This window comes from Dipodomys merriami, unplaced genomic scaffold (genome assembly GCF_024711535.1).
Source record: "Dipodomys merriami isolate MVZ:Mamm:240054 unplaced genomic scaffold, mDipMer1.0.p SCAF_20, whole genome shotgun sequence".
Taxonomy (NCBI): Eukaryota; Metazoa; Chordata; class Mammalia; order Rodentia; family Heteromyidae; genus Dipodomys; species Dipodomys merriami.
The window spans coordinates 20,659,867-20,678,889 of record NW_027203382.1 but is presented as its reverse complement, the minus strand read 5'-3'; the positions used below and the strand labels follow the sequence as shown (position 1 = coordinate 20,678,889).

The 19,023-nt window shown below is 37.9% G+C and overlaps 1 protein-coding gene across 2 annotated transcripts in view; it reads right to left on the bottom strand.

Moving 5' to 3' along the window:
• Positions 1-3,459: 3,459 nt before the first annotated feature.
• The window catches only part of Acot12 (acyl-CoA thioesterase 12), a 38,871-nt gene continuing 23,307 nt past the window's right edge, over positions 3,460-19,023 (bottom strand). Inside the window, exons 6-15 of one of the 2 annotated variants that reach the window (XM_070031163.1) lie at positions 15,263-15,419; positions 13,455-13,574; positions 12,088-12,238; positions 11,340-11,395; positions 10,657-10,720; positions 9,939-10,022; positions 7,012-7,145; positions 5,836-5,964; positions 4,425-4,551; positions 3,460-4,176 (exon numbers count right to left, since the gene is read on the bottom strand). In XM_070031163.1, coding sequence (XP_069887264.1) covers positions 3,997-4,176; positions 4,425-4,551; positions 5,836-5,964; positions 7,012-7,145; positions 9,939-10,022; positions 10,657-10,720; positions 11,340-11,395; positions 12,088-12,238; positions 13,455-13,574; positions 15,263-15,419 — 1,202 coding nt within the window. In that variant the 3' untranslated portion in view covers positions 3,460-3,996. Of the gene's footprint in view, positions 4,177-4,424; positions 4,578-5,835; positions 5,965-7,011; positions 7,146-9,938; positions 10,023-10,656; positions 10,721-11,339; positions 11,396-12,087; positions 12,239-13,454; positions 13,575-15,262; positions 15,420-19,023 lie in introns of those variants that run through there. The other variant, XM_070031164.1, reaches the window with a different exon arrangement.

The window sequence follows — 19,023 nt, the reverse complement described above, 5'->3', positions numbered from 1 at the left end:
CGTCTCTGGTTTTCCCAGAAAGTGCCAGAAATACTGTTCTTCTCAGGCTTTGCCGTAGCTATACCTTAGGCAGGATACAGGCCCCATCTTCAGATCCTGATGGCTCATTACCTGTTTCCTTTCAGGTCATGCTAAAATGTTCCTCAAGTCCTACCTTTTAAACTTTCAACAATTCTCCTCTCTACCTATCCCAGCACTTTTTAAAAAACACTACTTTATGTTCTTCCCTATTACACAACTTCTAATACTGTATGTTCTTTTTTCATTTTATTTATGTTGTGCTGAATTTGTGGCGATGTCCTGCAAGGAAACTCTTAGTAAATACCTTTTTAAAAATATTTTTTTAATTTTTTAATTTATTTTTATTTTTTGTGAACATACTGTATAGAGGGGTTACAATTACATGGGCAAGATAATTTCTTTAAGCAGTTGTACAAAGGAGTTGCCATTCAATAGAGCAGTTTATGAACGTAGTGCCTCTTAATGTCACTCTTTTTGCCATTCTCACCCACCCCACCCCTTCCTCCATTTTTAAAAAAAATTTAGGTTATGTAGTGAATTTTTGCCATTTAACAAAGCAACTTATGTATATAGTGCATCTTGATATGTGCCATCACTTGAACATCTTCACCCCCTTCATCCTACCCCTTCCTTTATTTTTCTGTGGCATATACAGTGCATTCTTGTCTAGATTCCACTTATTTCCCCTACTCATTCTTCTACCCCTCTCCTCCTGCTCCCCCCTTGTAAGTACCCATTTCCTGGTACTTATTTTGTTAGGCTTTGACTTCATTTTTCTAAAGAATTATACTATTTGCACTCTCCATAGATTCTCACATAGTTCAGTTCATTCATTTATAACCACTTGGGTGCCACCCAGTGTGTGTACTTCTAGGTTTATAGGCACATTCTAGTTCCCACAAATGAGAGAAACTGTGCAGCCTGTGTTTCTCTGGGTCTGGCTTACATCACTTAATATAATTTTTCCAAGTCTTTCCATTTCCTTATGAATAGTAAAATGTCATTCTTTTTGATGGATGAGAAGAATTCCATTGTGTGTGTATACCCCATTTTCTTGATCTACTTATCCATTGAGTGGCATCTGGTCTGATTCCCTATCTTGGCTATGGTAAATAATGCTGCAGTAAAAATAGTTGTATCGGTAGCTTTAGTGAATCCTTGTTTGTGTTCTATTGGAAAAATGCCCAGGAATGGAATTGCTGGGTCATAGGTAGTTCTCTGTTTAGTTTTTTGAGAAACCTCCATACTGCTTTCCAGAGTGGTAGAACAAATTTACATTCCCTCCAACAGGGTAACAGTGTTCCCTTTTGGCCACATCCACACTGTCATTTGTTATTGTTAGTTTTCTTGATGATGGCCATTCTAACTGGGGAGGAAATATATTTTGAATAAATAAAACAGTAATCAGATTTCTATTATGAAAAGAAATGCAAAATTAAGGACAGTTCAACTTTATAGCTATATAACAGTGGTATTAATAGGGCAATATATTTCATATTTTGTAATGCCCTAAGCAGAGCTTGATTAACTGCTGTCTTTTCTACTACGTGCTCTGAATGACCATAAAGACAAAGAATCCTGAAGATGAGCACTTTAGATTAAGCTGAATGCTCCAAGAAAGAGTTAGGTGTATGAGCCCCATGACTTTGTTCAGAGGCATAAAAGTGGAATGTCCTCCGAAAGTTGAGGGAAAGGGAGTAGGGGGCTATCTGAGATGAGGACAGGTGAAAATGGACAACAGCAGGGCCTGTCTGCATTGTAAGACTGGGTCAAACCAAATGCACTAACATCATCTAAAGACTCCTCGGTAACGATGAAAATGTTCGCTACCGGTACTACTCAATATAGCAGTCACAAACATGTGTGACCAATAATACTAGGAAGGGAGCTTGTGTAACTAAAATAATTTTAATTTAGCAAACACATGTGGCTAATGGCTACCATACTGGTAGGACTTTGTGGTTCACAGACTCCCCCTTCTACCCCCTCCCCCTTTAGCTGTGAGACTGCTTTTGATGGTTTCAGTTACTCCTGATCTACTAAAAATATTAAATACAAATCCCAGAAACAATTTATACATTTTAGGACATGTATCACTGCCCTGACCTGTGAGGAGCATGAATTATCCCTCTTGCCCTGTGTATCCATGATGCTTTTCACTATTAGCCAGGTAGTCACTCACTAAAGGCCTGTCACAGTAAGGTGCTGTTTGTGATCCAGTAAGAAGGATGATAGTAGCAGATGCTATGTCTCAACACTCCCCCTCAGTTTACCTCACCATGTAGGCATTATACTATCTTACCTCATTTCAGAGGAAAAGTGAACACAGCAATGGGGTACTGTGAGAATCTGTTTATATAACTTTTATTACACTTTGTTGTTACAATGGGTCTATTTTATTATTAGTTGTGGTTGTTCATCAGCTATGGTGCTTAATTTGTTAATTAAGTCTTAAGTAAGCAAATATAGTACAGAATTTGGTACTGTCAGTGGTGCCAGGTGTCCATCGGGGAGTCTTAGAACAGATCTCCCATGGGTAGATTGTTGATTACAGTGAGCAGCACTGTTATGTGTTACTGCGATGCAGATGAAATTATGGTACTCCATGGGCCTCAAAATATTACCACTCCTGTTCAGGAGAAAAGTTTCAAAAAAAATCAATCAAAGACTGAGGCTACACAGATGACCTTCAGGATAGTCTTAATTACAAGAGAAATGTGAGATTGTAGCATGCCAAATTTTGATATGATACAATTCCTTTATTACTAATTTTCTCACTTTTTAAATGTACACATATTCTCAAAATATTTTCAGATGTGGAAAGTGCCTCACAATCATTTAAATTTGCATGTTTATCGTTATTATATATAAATATTAGTTCATAAAATCACAGCACAATCTAAATTTACATACATGAAAACCTCTAGACACAGGCAAAAAATATTTGTAACCAGCCCTACTGCCTACTTGATGAGTTGGGGTGGTGAGAAGAAGCAGAGGTAGAGGTTCAATAAACCAATCACAGGATGGATCTAACTTGTAAAATGCTCTAAACTAATGAAAAACTCCTTCAACTTCTGCAAGTTGTCCCATAAAAGAGACTACCTTGACATATTTGAATCTGTCTTATTTATGACTTAGGGCATATCATAGAGTAGAATAATGAATGTTGAAGTCTTGAGGAGAAAGTGCTAATGTAGTAGTTATGAAAGGACAACACATTAAATATTGCCTTTCTCTGTCATATCACATTTTCAGGTACTCTGTGTGAGTGTGCATATGAGTAGTGTGTGTGTGTGTGTGTGTGTGTGTGTGTGTGTGTGTGTGTGTATATATATATATATATATATATATCAATACATACTAAATTGACCAGCCACCTGGAATATATATATATATATATATGTATATATATATATATATATATATATACACACACACACACACACACACACAATGTCACTAGTAAAGTAGTTCTCATTATTAAAATTGATTCGATTCCATTATGTTTTAATGTCTTCCTAATTTAAAGCTCTAAAACATGTAATACATCATGTCAGATGCCTTGGTCAGAGATACCTGTTATGCATGATACAATGCTGCATAGTCATCAACTTAGAGAAAAGAGCATTATTTTTTTAATATTTCATAAACTTTCCAACAGAACACACATTGTACTTCTATAGCCTAGACATGTTCATAATAATTTTAACTGGATTTGTATCCTTTTTCAGAACATGTAATACTAATCCAGGCAATTTCCCAGTATCTGTGTCCCTGGGAGAGGTAGTGCCACAGAGCTTCTAAAACACAGTTCAAAGCCCTTTTAATGCTAATCCAAATCACTGAGACTTGACTGGAGATATGTTTTGGGTTTTAACCTCTTCTTAGCTGCATTTTACTTAGGCTGATATTAAATCTGCTTTGTGGCTCCAAGGGTCATGAGTAAGGATGCTTGGAACTAAAAGTGAAAAATTAAATTGCAGGTAATTGTGAGCGGGCCATTTCCATCCCACTCTGAGGTCCATCTTCCATAGCCTTCTCTAAGAATCTGATACAAGAAGCTGCTGTTTCTTCAATGGAATTTGACCAGCCACCAAGATTTCCAGCAAAATAAGGAAGGATGCTAGCTGACATCTGGCTAACATAAGAGACCTGTTTTAAAAAAGGAAATTCACTGTGTTAGTTTATTTTTTTTATTGGTTTGGAGATTTTTAAAGCACAGATCTGAATTTTGTTGTTGTGCGGGGGCTATGACCCTAAATTTCTGGGCCTTGTAAGAATGAATCTGAAAGTATGGTCTTAGGAATCTCTGGTTGTGGACTAATTACAAGGTTGTCATTAAAAGTGGAATGAAGAAAATTTTTCCATATCTGAATGTACAACTTAAGGGGCACACGTACAGTGCATGAACTGCTGTCCACAGCCTTGATGAGAAACCCAGAACATACGGCTTCACTTCGGATGTACGCTGGAGACGGTGGCACTGATGGCAAGATGACTGATTTTGTAGCCACCACGTAGGTGTTACTGAAAGATGAGGAAACACATTCTAACTGCTTGTGAGAAACAAAGAATAGTTGTTAGAAAGTAAGTTTCTATAGTAAGGACCACTTTTGCTTATTTGTTCATTTGTTTGTTTTCTTCACCATGCTGGGATCCAACACGGGCCCTTGCACATAGTAAGCAAGCATCTTTCACCCAGCCATACCCCTAGCTCACAATGCAACTTCCTCATCCAGGTAGAAGTAAAGTTCTGAAGACCTGGCTCCATCAGAAAACCTTTTCCCTGGCTACATTCAAATGTACAGGATGGGAATAAAGGGCCACAATAGGTACATGAAATTTGTATAACCTCACAAGACTGGAGTCACCTTCGAGTTTCCTTGCAATCTAAAGGATTGTGATTTCAATCTCCTTTCCTTTTTAATTAAAAAACAGTACTCATTGTTTTAAGGAAACCTTCAATAATAGAGAACCCTTTAGGCAAGGAAATAAAATCTTTCTGTCCAGTGGAACTGCAATCTTTTCCCTACTTGGGAAGTGACTGTTCTTAGCATCTTATCATGTAGCTTTCTAGGTTATAAATAACATTTTTATATAGGCAAAGGTATGCATGTCAATTTTTAAAATAAATACAATCATGTTACAAATATATTCTAAAATTTGGTTTTCCTCCTAACCACATGTCTTTAGAAGTGTTTTTATATTAGAGTCTTTGGTGACAAATTCTTTTTAGTGGTAGGACACTGCTTTGTGGTACCATTTCATCATAATTCATAAAATGGACCATTTGCTTATTTCTCATGTCTTTTGGCTTAATAAGTATACTATATTGGACATGTATATGCAATTATGTGTGCCATTTTGTGGGCACTACCACTTAGATGCCACATTTTGAGCAGTCTGGCATACATAAAAGGGACATAGGCCCAGCTGACAACCAGCTGTGTTGGAACCTAGCCCACTCCTGCCTTTGAGAAATCAGAACCAACTTCTGTGCCTTTCATTGCCTTTTTACTAATAGTGGATTGTTTCACCAGTTTACCAAATACCACTTTTACATCTATGAAGAGCAATGCAAAAGAAAAGTTCTTTATCATCCTGTGCAGTGCTTTGCACCCTGCTAGTACCTAATATATGATCATTATTTTTAATATAAAAACTTAAGATCTAACTACAAAAATTCAAAGATATATATCACACAAGAGCAAAAATACCCACAGTGGCTCTCTTATGTTTCATATCAACTTTTCATTTTATTTCTATTCTATTTCTATTTTATTTTATAGTACTTGAACTATATCTACTCACCCATCTCTGGGAGGCTTTCTTCGTGATACAAGTACTACGAAGTCCTTTGGTTTACCCCCATTGATGTTAGGACAGATGACATGATATATCTGATCATCCTTACTCACATGGTCTTTGGCTTCACAGGCTCTGTGTGAATAGACCAATGAATAAAGGATACACTTTTCTTCCTGCTAGACCAGGGCATTTACCCACCTTATTTACTTGTATAATCTCATTATTGGTCTATATTCCCCTTCTTGGCTCCCCTGACCATTTCACCAGAGTCAGCATCACGGCTCAAAGGCTACTTTTAGAACAAATTGATCAGGAAGACTATCTCTGCAAGGGAGAGAATGTTGTCTCTCTGACTCCAACTTCACTGCCTTCCATGCTGCAAATAAAGGCATTAATCTCTTTTTCCAATTATTTTTCTCTAGGATAAAGTAATATTTTGGAGTCTAGTAAGTCATATGGATAGGTCCAGAAAGACACTTAGGTAGGGGAATGTGGTAGGTTGGATAAAGCTCTAAGTCTGGAGTTACGCAACTTGCTTTTGAATCTCAGATTGCCACTTATGGACAAATTACATTATGCAAGTTATTTCTTATTTCACCCGTGAAATAGAAATAGAAATAACTATGAGATTATTGTGAGGATTAAATATGAACAACTCCATACTTACACTGCATCTACAAACATTGATGCTTTATACTAAAGATTTTTTCTCAGAGTATTAGCCATGAGCTTTTATCCTGGCATCTATGCAATTATGACATGTGACCCAAGAGAAGTTTCACTTTCATGTTATTAAATTGCCTATTACATAGTATTAATCACAGTAATTAATGATGAATCTCTTTCTTTTCCACCTTGCAAAGCAGGACTCCAATACAGGTCCTGTCACTGTTGCCGGTGAGACCTTAGCAGCATCAGAAACAGGAATACTATTGACCTTGAGTTGCTTGTAAAATCACAATAGAGGAGGACAAAACATGACAAATAAATGAGTCCTGGTTTGTTGTTTTGCATGTCTCAATACCACCTGATAAAATATGCGGTACAGAGCAAACTTTTAAAATGGATCTGAATTCATAAAACAATGAAGCATACGGTGGGCAATGGAGACTCACTGCACATAGAGATTGTCTTTTACCAAGATTGATTAAGAAAAAAAGTATTTGAATTTGTTCTTACATGTAATGTGGGTCCCACAAAGGTCGCTTTGTATAGTCTGACAAGAGATGATAAGCCAAATGTGCTGGACTTTTCACTTGCTTTTCAACCCAAACAGATAAAACGTCTTTCTCTTCCAGAGTGTATATTTTTATCTAAAAGATAGTAACAAGAAAAATAGAATCATAAGATAAAAAATTCATAAACACACACACACACACACACACACACACACACACACACACACACACACACACACACACACACACACACACACACACACACACACACACACACACACACACACACACACACACCCCACAGAGTCATGGACTGCTCTAGCTAAGGCATCATATTACCAGGATAAAAATGAAACCAAACAATGGCAATTTAAGTTCCAATACTTGGGTGTCTAGAAGTCTAACTGGTATTGATTGGTACTCTCAGTCTTTGAAAGAATATGTGGGTTATCTGAATATTGTGCAACAGATTTACCCATGAAAATAGGAGTATCCACCTTTCTCTCTTGATTTCATTCTGATGCTTTCCTACCTTTTCCCCAGAAAGAACCGAGAGTGTCACCAAGGCTGATAGGCAGACCCACATTTCCTTTTCCTCAGGAGACTTTGGATCAAAAGCTATGGCTTTTGCCATATGAATGCAAATGGGCTAAAGAGGCCCAGGAAACAAACCAACCACCACCACAACCAACTCAGCCACCCAGCAGGGCCTTAGAAGCATCCTATTTGATTTCTGAAGTACAAGACCTCATCATTCTTCATTCTGTGGGGCCAGTCCCTGAGTTGCTAATGCATACAATATTCCCTAGACAAGCAGAGACAGGTCCTGGAAAGCCATTGACATATACTTAAACATTTATGCCTTCCTTGTTATTGTGAGCTTTCCTGTGGCTGTGTTTTTGACAACAATAAGAATGTCTGTTCGAGGCACATTTCTATTCTTCCCAATTTTTCCATCTCTTTTGAGGTGCTTTAAAGTTAGTGTCAAAATTTGCCATCTTATAATCGTTCCCATGGAAACAAGCTGCAAGATGATAAACAAACATGAGGCTAGGACTTCACTGTGGGAATCAAACAGATGGAAAATTCAAGATGTGAAGGAGAAACCTTTATTTAAGCATATATATATATATATATATATATATTCTTTATTCTTAATAAGAGAATAAAGAAATGAGATGAACTTACAGCAAAATAAGAAGCAAATAAATGATTATTTGCTCATATGAAATACCCCTTCTCGAGATTCTTAAATCTAGCTTGTGAGGGAAGACATGACCTAAGCTGTAAGTAATTATCAAACATAAAGAACGCCATGGATGGTCTCTAGTTCATTGATGAGCTCCCTCATTTGACTCAGCCTGACACATCTCCTTATGCCCCCCCCACACCAAGGGGAAGAAGAGGTTCACATAGGCAAATCCAAAACTAAGTGCCCTTCTCAAAGCTTAGTGGCCCTGGTATATGGCAGGAACTGAGGACATGGGACCCTGCTCATATTCTGGCCTTGGGGCAGCCATGTTCTACCTTGGTGGAAATAGAGGGGAGGGAGATATATTAGACAGAGCAGTTGTAAAGAGTTGACTTGCCCAAGTAATCATTGTTGGTTTTCTTATAATATTAGGCAATTTATTATTTGGGCTTTGTTTCTGGATATGACTTCCCAAAGAAGTAACATTTTAATCTATTGTACAAGCTCACTAAATATATTCTTTTGCACATGAGCATATGCTTTCCCATTCATGCTGCTTATGAACGCTAGATACCAACAGTGATGTAAGAAACAGATTTTATGTAATGAGATTGTTAACATTTTATGAAAGATAAAAATGAACTAATCGTTTCATTTTAGTAAATCTATATTGCTGTATCATTGAGCCCGGCAAAGATGGAAACTGTGGATCTAAAAGAGGTAAGGAAGACTGAAAGGTTTTGGTAATAAATGGTAAAGAAATAACAAAAGCAAGCCATCGAGACTGGAAATAATCGAAGGAGATCAAAGACAGAATTGAAAAGAATCAAGGAAGTAGACTCTAAGTAAATTGTAGATTTCAGGGTAAGGTGACTAGATGAACTCTCATCAAACCTGAACCACTGAGGTGCAGTTTTAATTATGATGGGTTATAGAAGTGTTAACCAAGACTGTCCCAGAAGATGAAGAGGGATAGTTATCCTATGTTATGGTATACTGCTCCATTGATGAAAAACAATCCATACTGAAATGTGAACCATGCCCAAGAGCCAGCATTACTGAGCAATTTCTGAGAGGCAGGCACTCCTATGAGACAATAGAGTGAGAGCAAAAAAGTCCTTCACAGAGCAGAGTATGGTTACTGCGTGAGCATCAGTTTCTGATGCTCTGAAATCAATTAAAATTGAAATGGAAATTGCATCCATTTAAAAAAATTGGATAACAAGCAAAACATTGTAAAAGCTGCTAGAAGAGATACAAAAAAATCGGACAAAACTTTCTTAAGGCATTTGTGATCTAGTCTAGAAGACTATAGAAAATGTTAAGTTGCTAAGGCTTACGTATCAGTTTACAGTAACTAGAAAAATGTTAAAAATGTAAGGCAGGATTGACAAATTAATTTTAAAGTAGTCACGATGAAAGGAGCTGATGGAGGGAGAAATTCATGAAGTCCAGAACGTCCTTATGGAGAAGTGTTTGTCTTGGCTCTTGAAGATCCTCTGCTTTGGATAGATACACATGCAGAAGAGGGAGGAAGTAATGGAATGTGAGAATCTCACATCCAAATATGTGACGGTATTTGGATGACCCAATCAGCATGTAGAAACAGAGTTGTAAAGATGGGTGCTGCTGAGAAATCATTTCCCTCAAAGGTTTTCACCTTCATGAAAGCAGCAATTGGATCAGCAGAACCACAGCCACCACACCTTCACTTACAGTGGGGCAGCTCATCCTACCTTTTCCAAAGCCGAGGAAATCTCCCAACCGCTTTTGGCCGCCAGCGTCTTAAGGGCTTCTACATTGGCATTGCTCAGGGATGCCTAAGATACAAATATTTTAATAGCTGTGGGTTCAATACCTAGATGTAAGAGAAAACATCTTTTGCCTAGAAATGGGCACCATTCAAGAAGGTATATGTTGAACCAAAGTAATACTGTTTAGCTTAGAACTAAACTTTAACCGACAAAATTTCTGTCTTAAACTCTTTAGAATTCTGAACATTAGAATACTTAGAAAATGCTTAGAAAATTAGTGTTATTTGACTTGCTATATTGATCATAAACATTAATATTACTTAATGTTTATGATTTATAACCAATGTGTAATAGTAACTTTCTGCTATTCTCTGCATTTTACCTTCCAGAACATTCAATTGATGACTAGATCCAAGATCACAGGCATGTCATTCAACACAAATCATGGTAAGACACCAGATTACAGATCCCAGCTGGTGGTATGTGAGTTTGTCACTTGGGAGCATCCATAGATGCCAACCAAGACTAGAAGCAAGCGGTTGGTCATCAGTTATATTGGTTTTGTTTCAGATCTGAAATGATGCATTGATCTAATTGGCCTTTACATCTAAATTGTGTAGGTGGGATCTGAATCTGTGAAACAAGGAGACTTCCACTTTTGTGACTTTATATGAAGAACATTAAATCATGAAACTCTTACCTGCTTACTTTTATCCCAGTGTATGGAGAACGAAACCTCTTCTTTGTGGGAAATAACATATTTCCTGTAACAAGTTATGTGACACTTAGCACACAACAGCAACTGTGGTACTACCTTAAGCTGAAATTAGCTGTTTTAAATGGCTGCTTGTAAAAAAGCCAAGCAAGAGCATGGGGTCCTCAGTTCAAGCCTCAGTACTGGCTCAAAAATAAATAAATAAAAGATAGAGGGTTATGTGGAAAACGAACTTTACAACTTTGGGGGGGGGGACGGGGAGGATTGGGTGGAGGGGGGGGATGGGAAGGGATGGGAAGGGGAAACAAAGGAGGAGGCTGCAATGCTTGATAAGAAATGTACTTATTATCTTGCCCATGTAATTGTAACCCCTCTGTACAGTATTTTCACAATAAAAAATAAATAAAAATTTAAAAAAGATAGATGGATGGATGGATAGATAGATAGATAGATGATAGAATAGAATAGAAACAAGAAAAAGAAAACTCCTCTTACTTGTTGATAACCAGGAAGAATCATTCCCACAAGTCAGTCATTAGCTTTGAGAAACACCAAACCTTCTTTTGCTTTATGTGGTAACGGAGACCCAAGGAGAGTCTTTCTCTTTTTGAAAAAAAAAAATCAGATAAAAAAGGATTCCCCGGTTCCTTGTGGCTTGTGTCTCTTACCTTCCCAGGCGAATTCTCTTCCGTGCAATAGCTCCCTGATAACGTCGAAAATCATCCTTTAAAAAGTAAAAAATAAAATGATCAATATCTACTATTTTAGTGCTACAGTCCTTAGCCCCTCTTTTTCTAAGACATTTGAAAGGATTAAGTGGTGTGTTGAGTCACTAGGACTCACACTCAAGTACTTCCATGTTTAATCCACAAAGGGTGGTTATATGAATAAATGTGCTACCTTTGCAGCAATTATTTTAGTTTCTATGACCAGAATTATTCATAAATCTTATGATAAAGTGAATGTTGACAAGAACTACCTCCTGCATAAGAAAACACAGTTCCAATGGAATGGCACAGCATCCAGAATGGTTGTAAGAAAGTGATAAAGAAAACTCAGAGAGTGATTAGGGAAGAAAAAAATAATAGAAAAAGAAAAAGTCCATTTTACTTTGTTAGACAAAAAAAAAATCAAAGGGAAAAGCCATAGAGGTAGTGATGGAGGGTAAAAGTTTTATGATTTTAGTTTTATGATAAAATCATAACATTGATTACAAAAGCGGAAATCATCCCCAAAGCTATTGGAATATTTGCCTCTTTGAAAAAATGTGCCAGTATTTTTCATGTTTACTAAAAGTAAGTTATATGAAACAAAAACAAACAGAACAGCAGGAATCACCTTGTTTAATGAATTCAAGTTTTACCTATCCAGGTTAGATGGGGTCTGATGATTGAAGTTTATGAGGTAATAACTGACCTTTGAAATGGGTTTGATTCTGGGAAAGGTGATGAGCTCTTCCTGATCATCAACAGCATTATAAATAAGAAAAGCGCTGTTGATGTGACGGCCTCGGCCCTCAGACCATTCCCGACAGTCAAAGGCCTCCACACGCACACCAACTTCGACACTGCAAGGGACGATGCAGGGCATGGGCACAGAGGACAGCGGCATGACCGGCCTCCACTGACCACCACCACCACCACCTCTAAGCCACAGGATGACGTTCTGGGGTCTTTTGCTTTGTGTTTAGCAATTTTTCACAATTAAAACCCATTTTTCGGCTGTGGAATTGGTTTGTGATAGCCCTTGAGAAAATTTCCACTTTATTTTTCCACTTGCAAATAGGAAAAGTGTCCAACTAGTAACAGGGTCTCTTGAGATCTTGTGTGTGTGTGTGTGTGTGTGTGTGTGTGTGTACAGTGTATATATAGTAGGTATATACACTAATATAATGCATATATAGTGTACATGTACATATATAGTATGTATATATAAGTATATAGTACATGTATTATATATATAACCAAAGTATGTTCCTAAGAAAGGAGGCTAAACTGTGCCAAAGTCACTTTTTTCCCCTAAAAAACAACACTTCCATCACTTAAAAGACTCGAACTCTAAAATTAGATAGGAAATTTAGATTTCTATTTTTTTACACTTAGAAAAAATGCTAACTGGGCCGGGTGCCGGTGGCTCACACCTGTTATCCTAGCTACTCAGGAGTCTGAGATCTTAGGATCACGGTTCAAAGCCAGCCCAGGTAGGAAAGTCCATGAGACTCTTATCCCCAATAAAAACCACAAGAAAACCAGAAGTGGAGCTGTGGCTCAAGCGGTAGAGCGCTCACCATGAGCTGAAGAGCTGAGGGACAGCACCCAGGCCCAGAGTTCAAGCCCCACAACCGACCAAAAAAGAAAAAAAGAAAAAATGCTAACTGAAATCTTTCCAGAATGTATCCAGAATAATAGAATAACTAGGAATGGTTTGAATTCATAATGATAAAAATGGGTTCTTGATGAATTGGTCGAATGTATGGTCACTTTGGGGACTGAAAGAAAGAATAAACAATTATGGCAGGATGTTAGGTACTAAGCAGAACCAGCCTCACCCCCATGGCACTCACTTACAGGACAACACTACAACCATTACTTTTGACTCAGTGTGAGGTGAACCCCACGCTGGATAGTGGCTTCAAATATGCTGCCATGCATTGCGTGAAGTTGGAAAAAAAATAAAGGAACTTGATTTTTTGAAGTATTCCTTACCTTCATTCATCTTCAGATTGAAATAAAAATAAAAACAAATATGTGCGAGTTTGAGTTGATCCATAGAGTATACTTCACCTTGTCTGAAATGTATTGTTGACAATAGCACTGAAGACAAGCCTGTCCCCAATTGTAGATGGACCCCGGAACTTGAACATATCCACTGACTTCAAAAAGAGATGTGCTGGACATAGACGGCTGAGGAGACAAAGGGAAGGAGAGAGAAGAAAATGACCATTCTCCAAAATGTTGGCAACAGCTGTTGACCCATTGAACAAAGCAACAGACAAGTCCTCAACCTGTTTTTCCAAATAATCAACTCTTGACTCAGTGGGTTGTGGGCTTTCAGAGTGGTTTGTACGCAATCTTGAAAGTACCATGTCCCCAAGCAGTGGAGACTCTACTAAGATGCTGGCACTTTTGCCCAAGGCTCTTCCCTATGGAAGTCTTTCCAAAATAAACCTGGGCCTTTTGATGTCATTTGCAGATCATATCCATCCCCACATCACACAATGACAGTCCCAGGAAGTTGTAACTTGTGTTCGGGAGTGGAACACAGGGGAAGGCAGTGGGGAGCTGGTGCTGTTCATACCGCTTCCTTAGCTTCACAGTTAATTGACTCAGTCACAAAAGGCAAAGTTTTTTCCCCCACAGAAAATAGGCTACCTGTGTTGTTGCACAATGGTTGAAAGTCATATTTTAACACTTTCTGTGTGTATAGAATTTTGAAATAGTTATAGAGAATACTTAATTTCAAAAGACACTTCTGTAATTCTCTCCATGTTAGAATCCTACTGTGGCCATTCATTAACGAGGTGTGCTAACACTAAGTGAAGAGATTCCATCACTGTTAATTATAGTGTTAAGCATTTACAGTGGAATATGTTCAAGTTCAAATGCTACATTGTCACTAACAATGACAATCTCATTTTAAAAACAAGCTCTTTTATTTGTATGTAATTTATAGAGAGGATAAGTACAGGTTTCTAATTATAGTCCTAACTATAGACACATTAGTAGTAAAGCTCTTTTAGTGTGAGGAAAAGAAAAACCTTAATTTTCAATGATTACAAAATTGTCACAAAACTCTTCATATGCATTTTCATAGAATAGTGTTCCTAACTGCTACTCAGTTACCTTATGAAATAGCCTTTTTAAAATGGAGGAGAGTTTGAAAATAGTCTCCTAAGTACTCTTTCGTTTCCTACTTTTCAGCTGATAATTTGGCCGTAATGATTTTAACCAACATTTCAAAGATTTAGATAAACAATTTCCTCTTAAAAGATTTATAATCAGCCAGCTGTTGGTGGCTCATGCCTATAATCCAAGTAAGTCAGGAAGCTAAGACCTGAGAAAGGAGGTTTGGGGCCAGTTTGGGCAGCTCTATCTCCAATTAACCAGCAAAAAGCCAGAAGTGGAGGCATTGCTCAAGTGGTAGAAGACCATCAGTGGGATGAGTCCAAGGTCCTGAATTCAAGCCTCAGTACTGGTACAAACATATGAATGAAATAAAATCAAATAAGGTTTGTAAATAAACTGAGAGTCTAATTTTTAAGTGAAAAGGCCATCATCCATTTCTGTTCTGCAGCTGCTTTCTTGTAAGCTTACCTCAATGAGTTGCAAGAGCAGCATTCATAATTCAGAATAAAGAATTGTCATTCGGTTACATTTTTGAGCTGAGACTTTAAATATTATTCACATTCATACACAAGGAAAGATTAATTGGAAGGTCAGCAGGTAAATGATTTATATTTTTCGCCCTTGGATTAAAGGCCATATTTTGCTCAGTTCTTTCATTGCCTCTTTAACTAGCTCGATAACTAGATCTTTACTAATGTTCTCTCCATTGGTCCCCAAAATAAATGCCCAAAGCCAAAGTCAAGAACCTTGCAGAAATAGTAGCCACTGTCTCCATCCAAGCCATAATCTGGCCACCAAAGGTGTTTCCATGATGGTTAGCATGGGGTGGGAGGACAAGTTCAATGCTCTGAACAGAAGTGCCCCTGGTAGCAACAGCTCCCTCTTCTTCACCACACACGGCACCTGCAAAGTGTAAAACAGCAGTGCTAGTGGAAACAACCAGGCCCGTGTGACTGCTTGTCCTTCCCAACAGCCAACTCAACTTTAGGACTTTTAGACAAATGGAAATGTCCCCAAATTCTTTTAAGTGAAGATATATAAAGGTTCTACAGAGTGACTTTCATCAGAAAGGAGGATATTTATGGTGAGTTGGGTCAAGAAAACAAATGAGAATGGGAGTTTTAGAAGATGTATCCCAAAGTGAATCTACCAGAAGTTGGTTAAAGTAATAGGTCCATTTAAGCTGGAGTTGTTAGGAGGGGGAAGAGAAGGACAGAAATTTGGAGGTGATGGATACTTCACATATCCATCGTGATATGATTTTACAGGTATATACTTAGGTCAAGTTGCAAGCTTTAAAGATTTATCATGTGTCAACTATATACCTCAATAACCTCATTAAAGACAAAAAAGTTGAAGCTATGAAGGACTACATACAGATCCTGAGAATCTGAAGCACTATAAACTTTAAAGTGGGGACATGACTTTTTGAGCAAATTGTTTGATGATGAATGTAGCCACAGCAGAAAACACACAAGCCACTAGTATGTCTCAATGTCCTTCTGCTTTTGAATCATATCTGCCTCATTTACTGACAAATTGGTTTTCACTCTCAACAATGGAGAAATCATATGCTCTAGCTGCATAGCAGAAAAAATGTATTCAATTATGCTTCCAGAAGCACTCAGCAAGTCACTTGCTGGGCATCAACCTCACATGCGATTGTTGAGACAGGTCACAGGGACCATCCTGACTGGACTGTTCAAGACAGAGCTGGTGTGGGCAGTGTTAACAACATGCCCAGCTGTTAACAGAGATTGAGCAGATTCACGGAGGTGGCCAACAAGGGTGGTAGCAGAAATCTTAAACTCCACTTTGTAATGGAGAGTTTAGATTCATCATCAAGTGATAATCTATTTCTTTTATTTTTAATCTCCTCCTTCCATAGATAACTTCGTCCTTTGCTTAAGATATATCAGTGACTTTCATTGCTTTAGTATGAAACTTCAGATCTTTCCCACAACTTAAAAGACCTTTGTCTTGGTGTGAATTATATCTCCCTCTTGAGTCACAGCTGGAAAGATGGCCACCAACCTTCCCCACTGTTTTCTCCCCCATCTCCTATCCTATCACTTTGTTCCGGCCTCACGACTCTTTGACCATTAGCTCCACAGAAAATTGTCTTTAGTGGCAAGGAAGATGAATATGTCCACTCTGTCTGAAACAACATCCTTGGCCATCACTATCATCTTCCCCCACTTCACTCCTGTTCTATCTTGGCTCATGTCATGATCACTTCCTTTGGGAAGCCTTCTCTTACTGCCATAGCTAAGTCTCACTGCTTTCATCTGCTTCTCTACATCAGTTTGTGTGATCTTTCCTTATCATACCCACCAGATCATAAACCCTGATGGGCAGAAACTTTTTTATACTAATTTCTAACAGAAGAGCTCAACAAATATCTGTTTTGAATGAAAACTTGGCTGATACACTTCCTATCATAATCCTCACTCTCAATAACATATTTTTAGGAAATGCAATGGTTGTAGTGTCGTTATAGTGTCTCACACACTGTCTGCAGTTTGTGACAGCTTCCAAGGCTCCAGCCTACTGATTAACCAATACAGTCAGACACAGTCAGTGTTTTCCAACTCAGTGGGTGTGAAGAGCATCTCATGTTGGTTATAATTCGCATGTCTCTGATTACTAATGAGGTCTGGCATCTTTTCATATGTATATTAAACATTCTTGATATTTCTTAATGAAATGTCTGTCATTTGCTTCAAATTCTGTTTCATACTGCTGACACTTCAGTTGGATGAGTGATAGATGTCCACTCAATTCACTGTGTCCCGTAACCTCTCACACATAGTTCCCATTTCTTTGTGTATTTGGCTGAATTCTAGTAATTCTTTCAGATCTAATTTTACTGTCTTTTCTGATGTTAAATCCATTCACTGAGTTTAAATTTTAATTGTTATGAAGTTTTGTAGAAATTCTCTAATTCTTTGTCAAACCTTCTAGACCAGTGTTTAGTGCCTGAATCTCACTTCTAATACATTTTTATTTCTTATCTGTTTATCTGTAGCACTGATGATTGAACCTGGGGTTTCTGACATGATAGGTAAGCACTTTACCACTAAGCTATACCCCGAACCCCTTTTGTTAAATTATAGTACATTTATACTACATATTCTCCACATGAGCAAGTCAGTGTCTGCAGTCTTTGCAAGCTTCCTTCAGACTTCATGAATCTGGGTCACGTTTAGACCTCAACGTCTTACTGACTTTGTTCTGTTGTGATTGTTGTCCAGGTGCTCCTGTTGCTTGGGTTTTATCTGTGGATATCCTTTAAAGCTGGCTTTGATATCATTTCTTCACATTTCTTCACTAGTGCAGATTGCCCGTGATCCTATAACACAGTATACTTTACATGGAAGTTTGTATTTCCATCCAAACAGGTCACAGAATTTTGATGGCAAATCAGCATAAGAATACACTTGGGATTACATGCTCAGAGGGGAGGCACTGTTTCCCCATTCGACCTAGTGAGGCTGAAACAGGAAAGCTACCAACCAGAGCTTTTAGAAGGGTGGGGATTTTCTTGCAGACACACTGAAGGTACCACCTTTGGGAGAGGTTGTAGCTCATGATTTCTTTTTTTTTAACTTTAATTTTTATATTGTAAAGATACTGTACAGAGGAGTTACAGTTACATGAGTAAGGTAATGAGTCCATTTCTTATCAAGCATTGTTATCTCCTCTTTTGTTTTTCTCCTACCATCCCTTTCCTCCCCACCTCCTCAACTCCTCCCTCCCCAGGAGAGTTGTAAAGTTCGTTTTCAACATTAGTGTCTTGTACATCTCCTTACAATGGGTCATCCTGTATCCTTATTTCAGCATTTTGTTATTTCCCTTCCCCTCCCCAAATTAAAAAATGTATATACAAGATGCAGGGCACTGGAATCAAATACAGTGACAACAGGGGTTGTACCATGGGGGAAGAACACAAAGAAACAAAAAAAAATCACATAGTACATTGTAAGTACATCAAAAAGAACAACAAGAAAGATAAAAATCTCTGTGTCCCTATCTTGGCGTTCATTTCACTTAGCATCATCTTATATGGTCATATGTACATAGCTTTTTTTTCTTTTTTTTATTGTGAACATACTGTACAGAGGGGTTACAATTACATGGGCAAGATAATGATGTACATAGCTTTGACCTCTTCTGCTTGTCCTAGACATATGCTACTTATTGCAGATAAGGGAAACCATGGACTTATGTCTCTTTGGGTCTGGCTTACTTCACTTAATATAATTTGTTCCAAGTCTTTCCATTTCCTAACAAATGGGGTGGTGTCATTCTTTCTGATGGAGGCATAGAATTCATATATATCACATTTTCTTGATCCATTCATCTACTGAGGGGCATCTGGGTTGGTTCCGTATCTTAACTATGGTGAATAATGCTGCAATAAACATAGCTGTGTTGGTAGCTTTAGTATGGCTTTGTTTGTGATTGTTTGGGTAAATGCCCAAAAGTGGGATTGCTGGGTCATAGG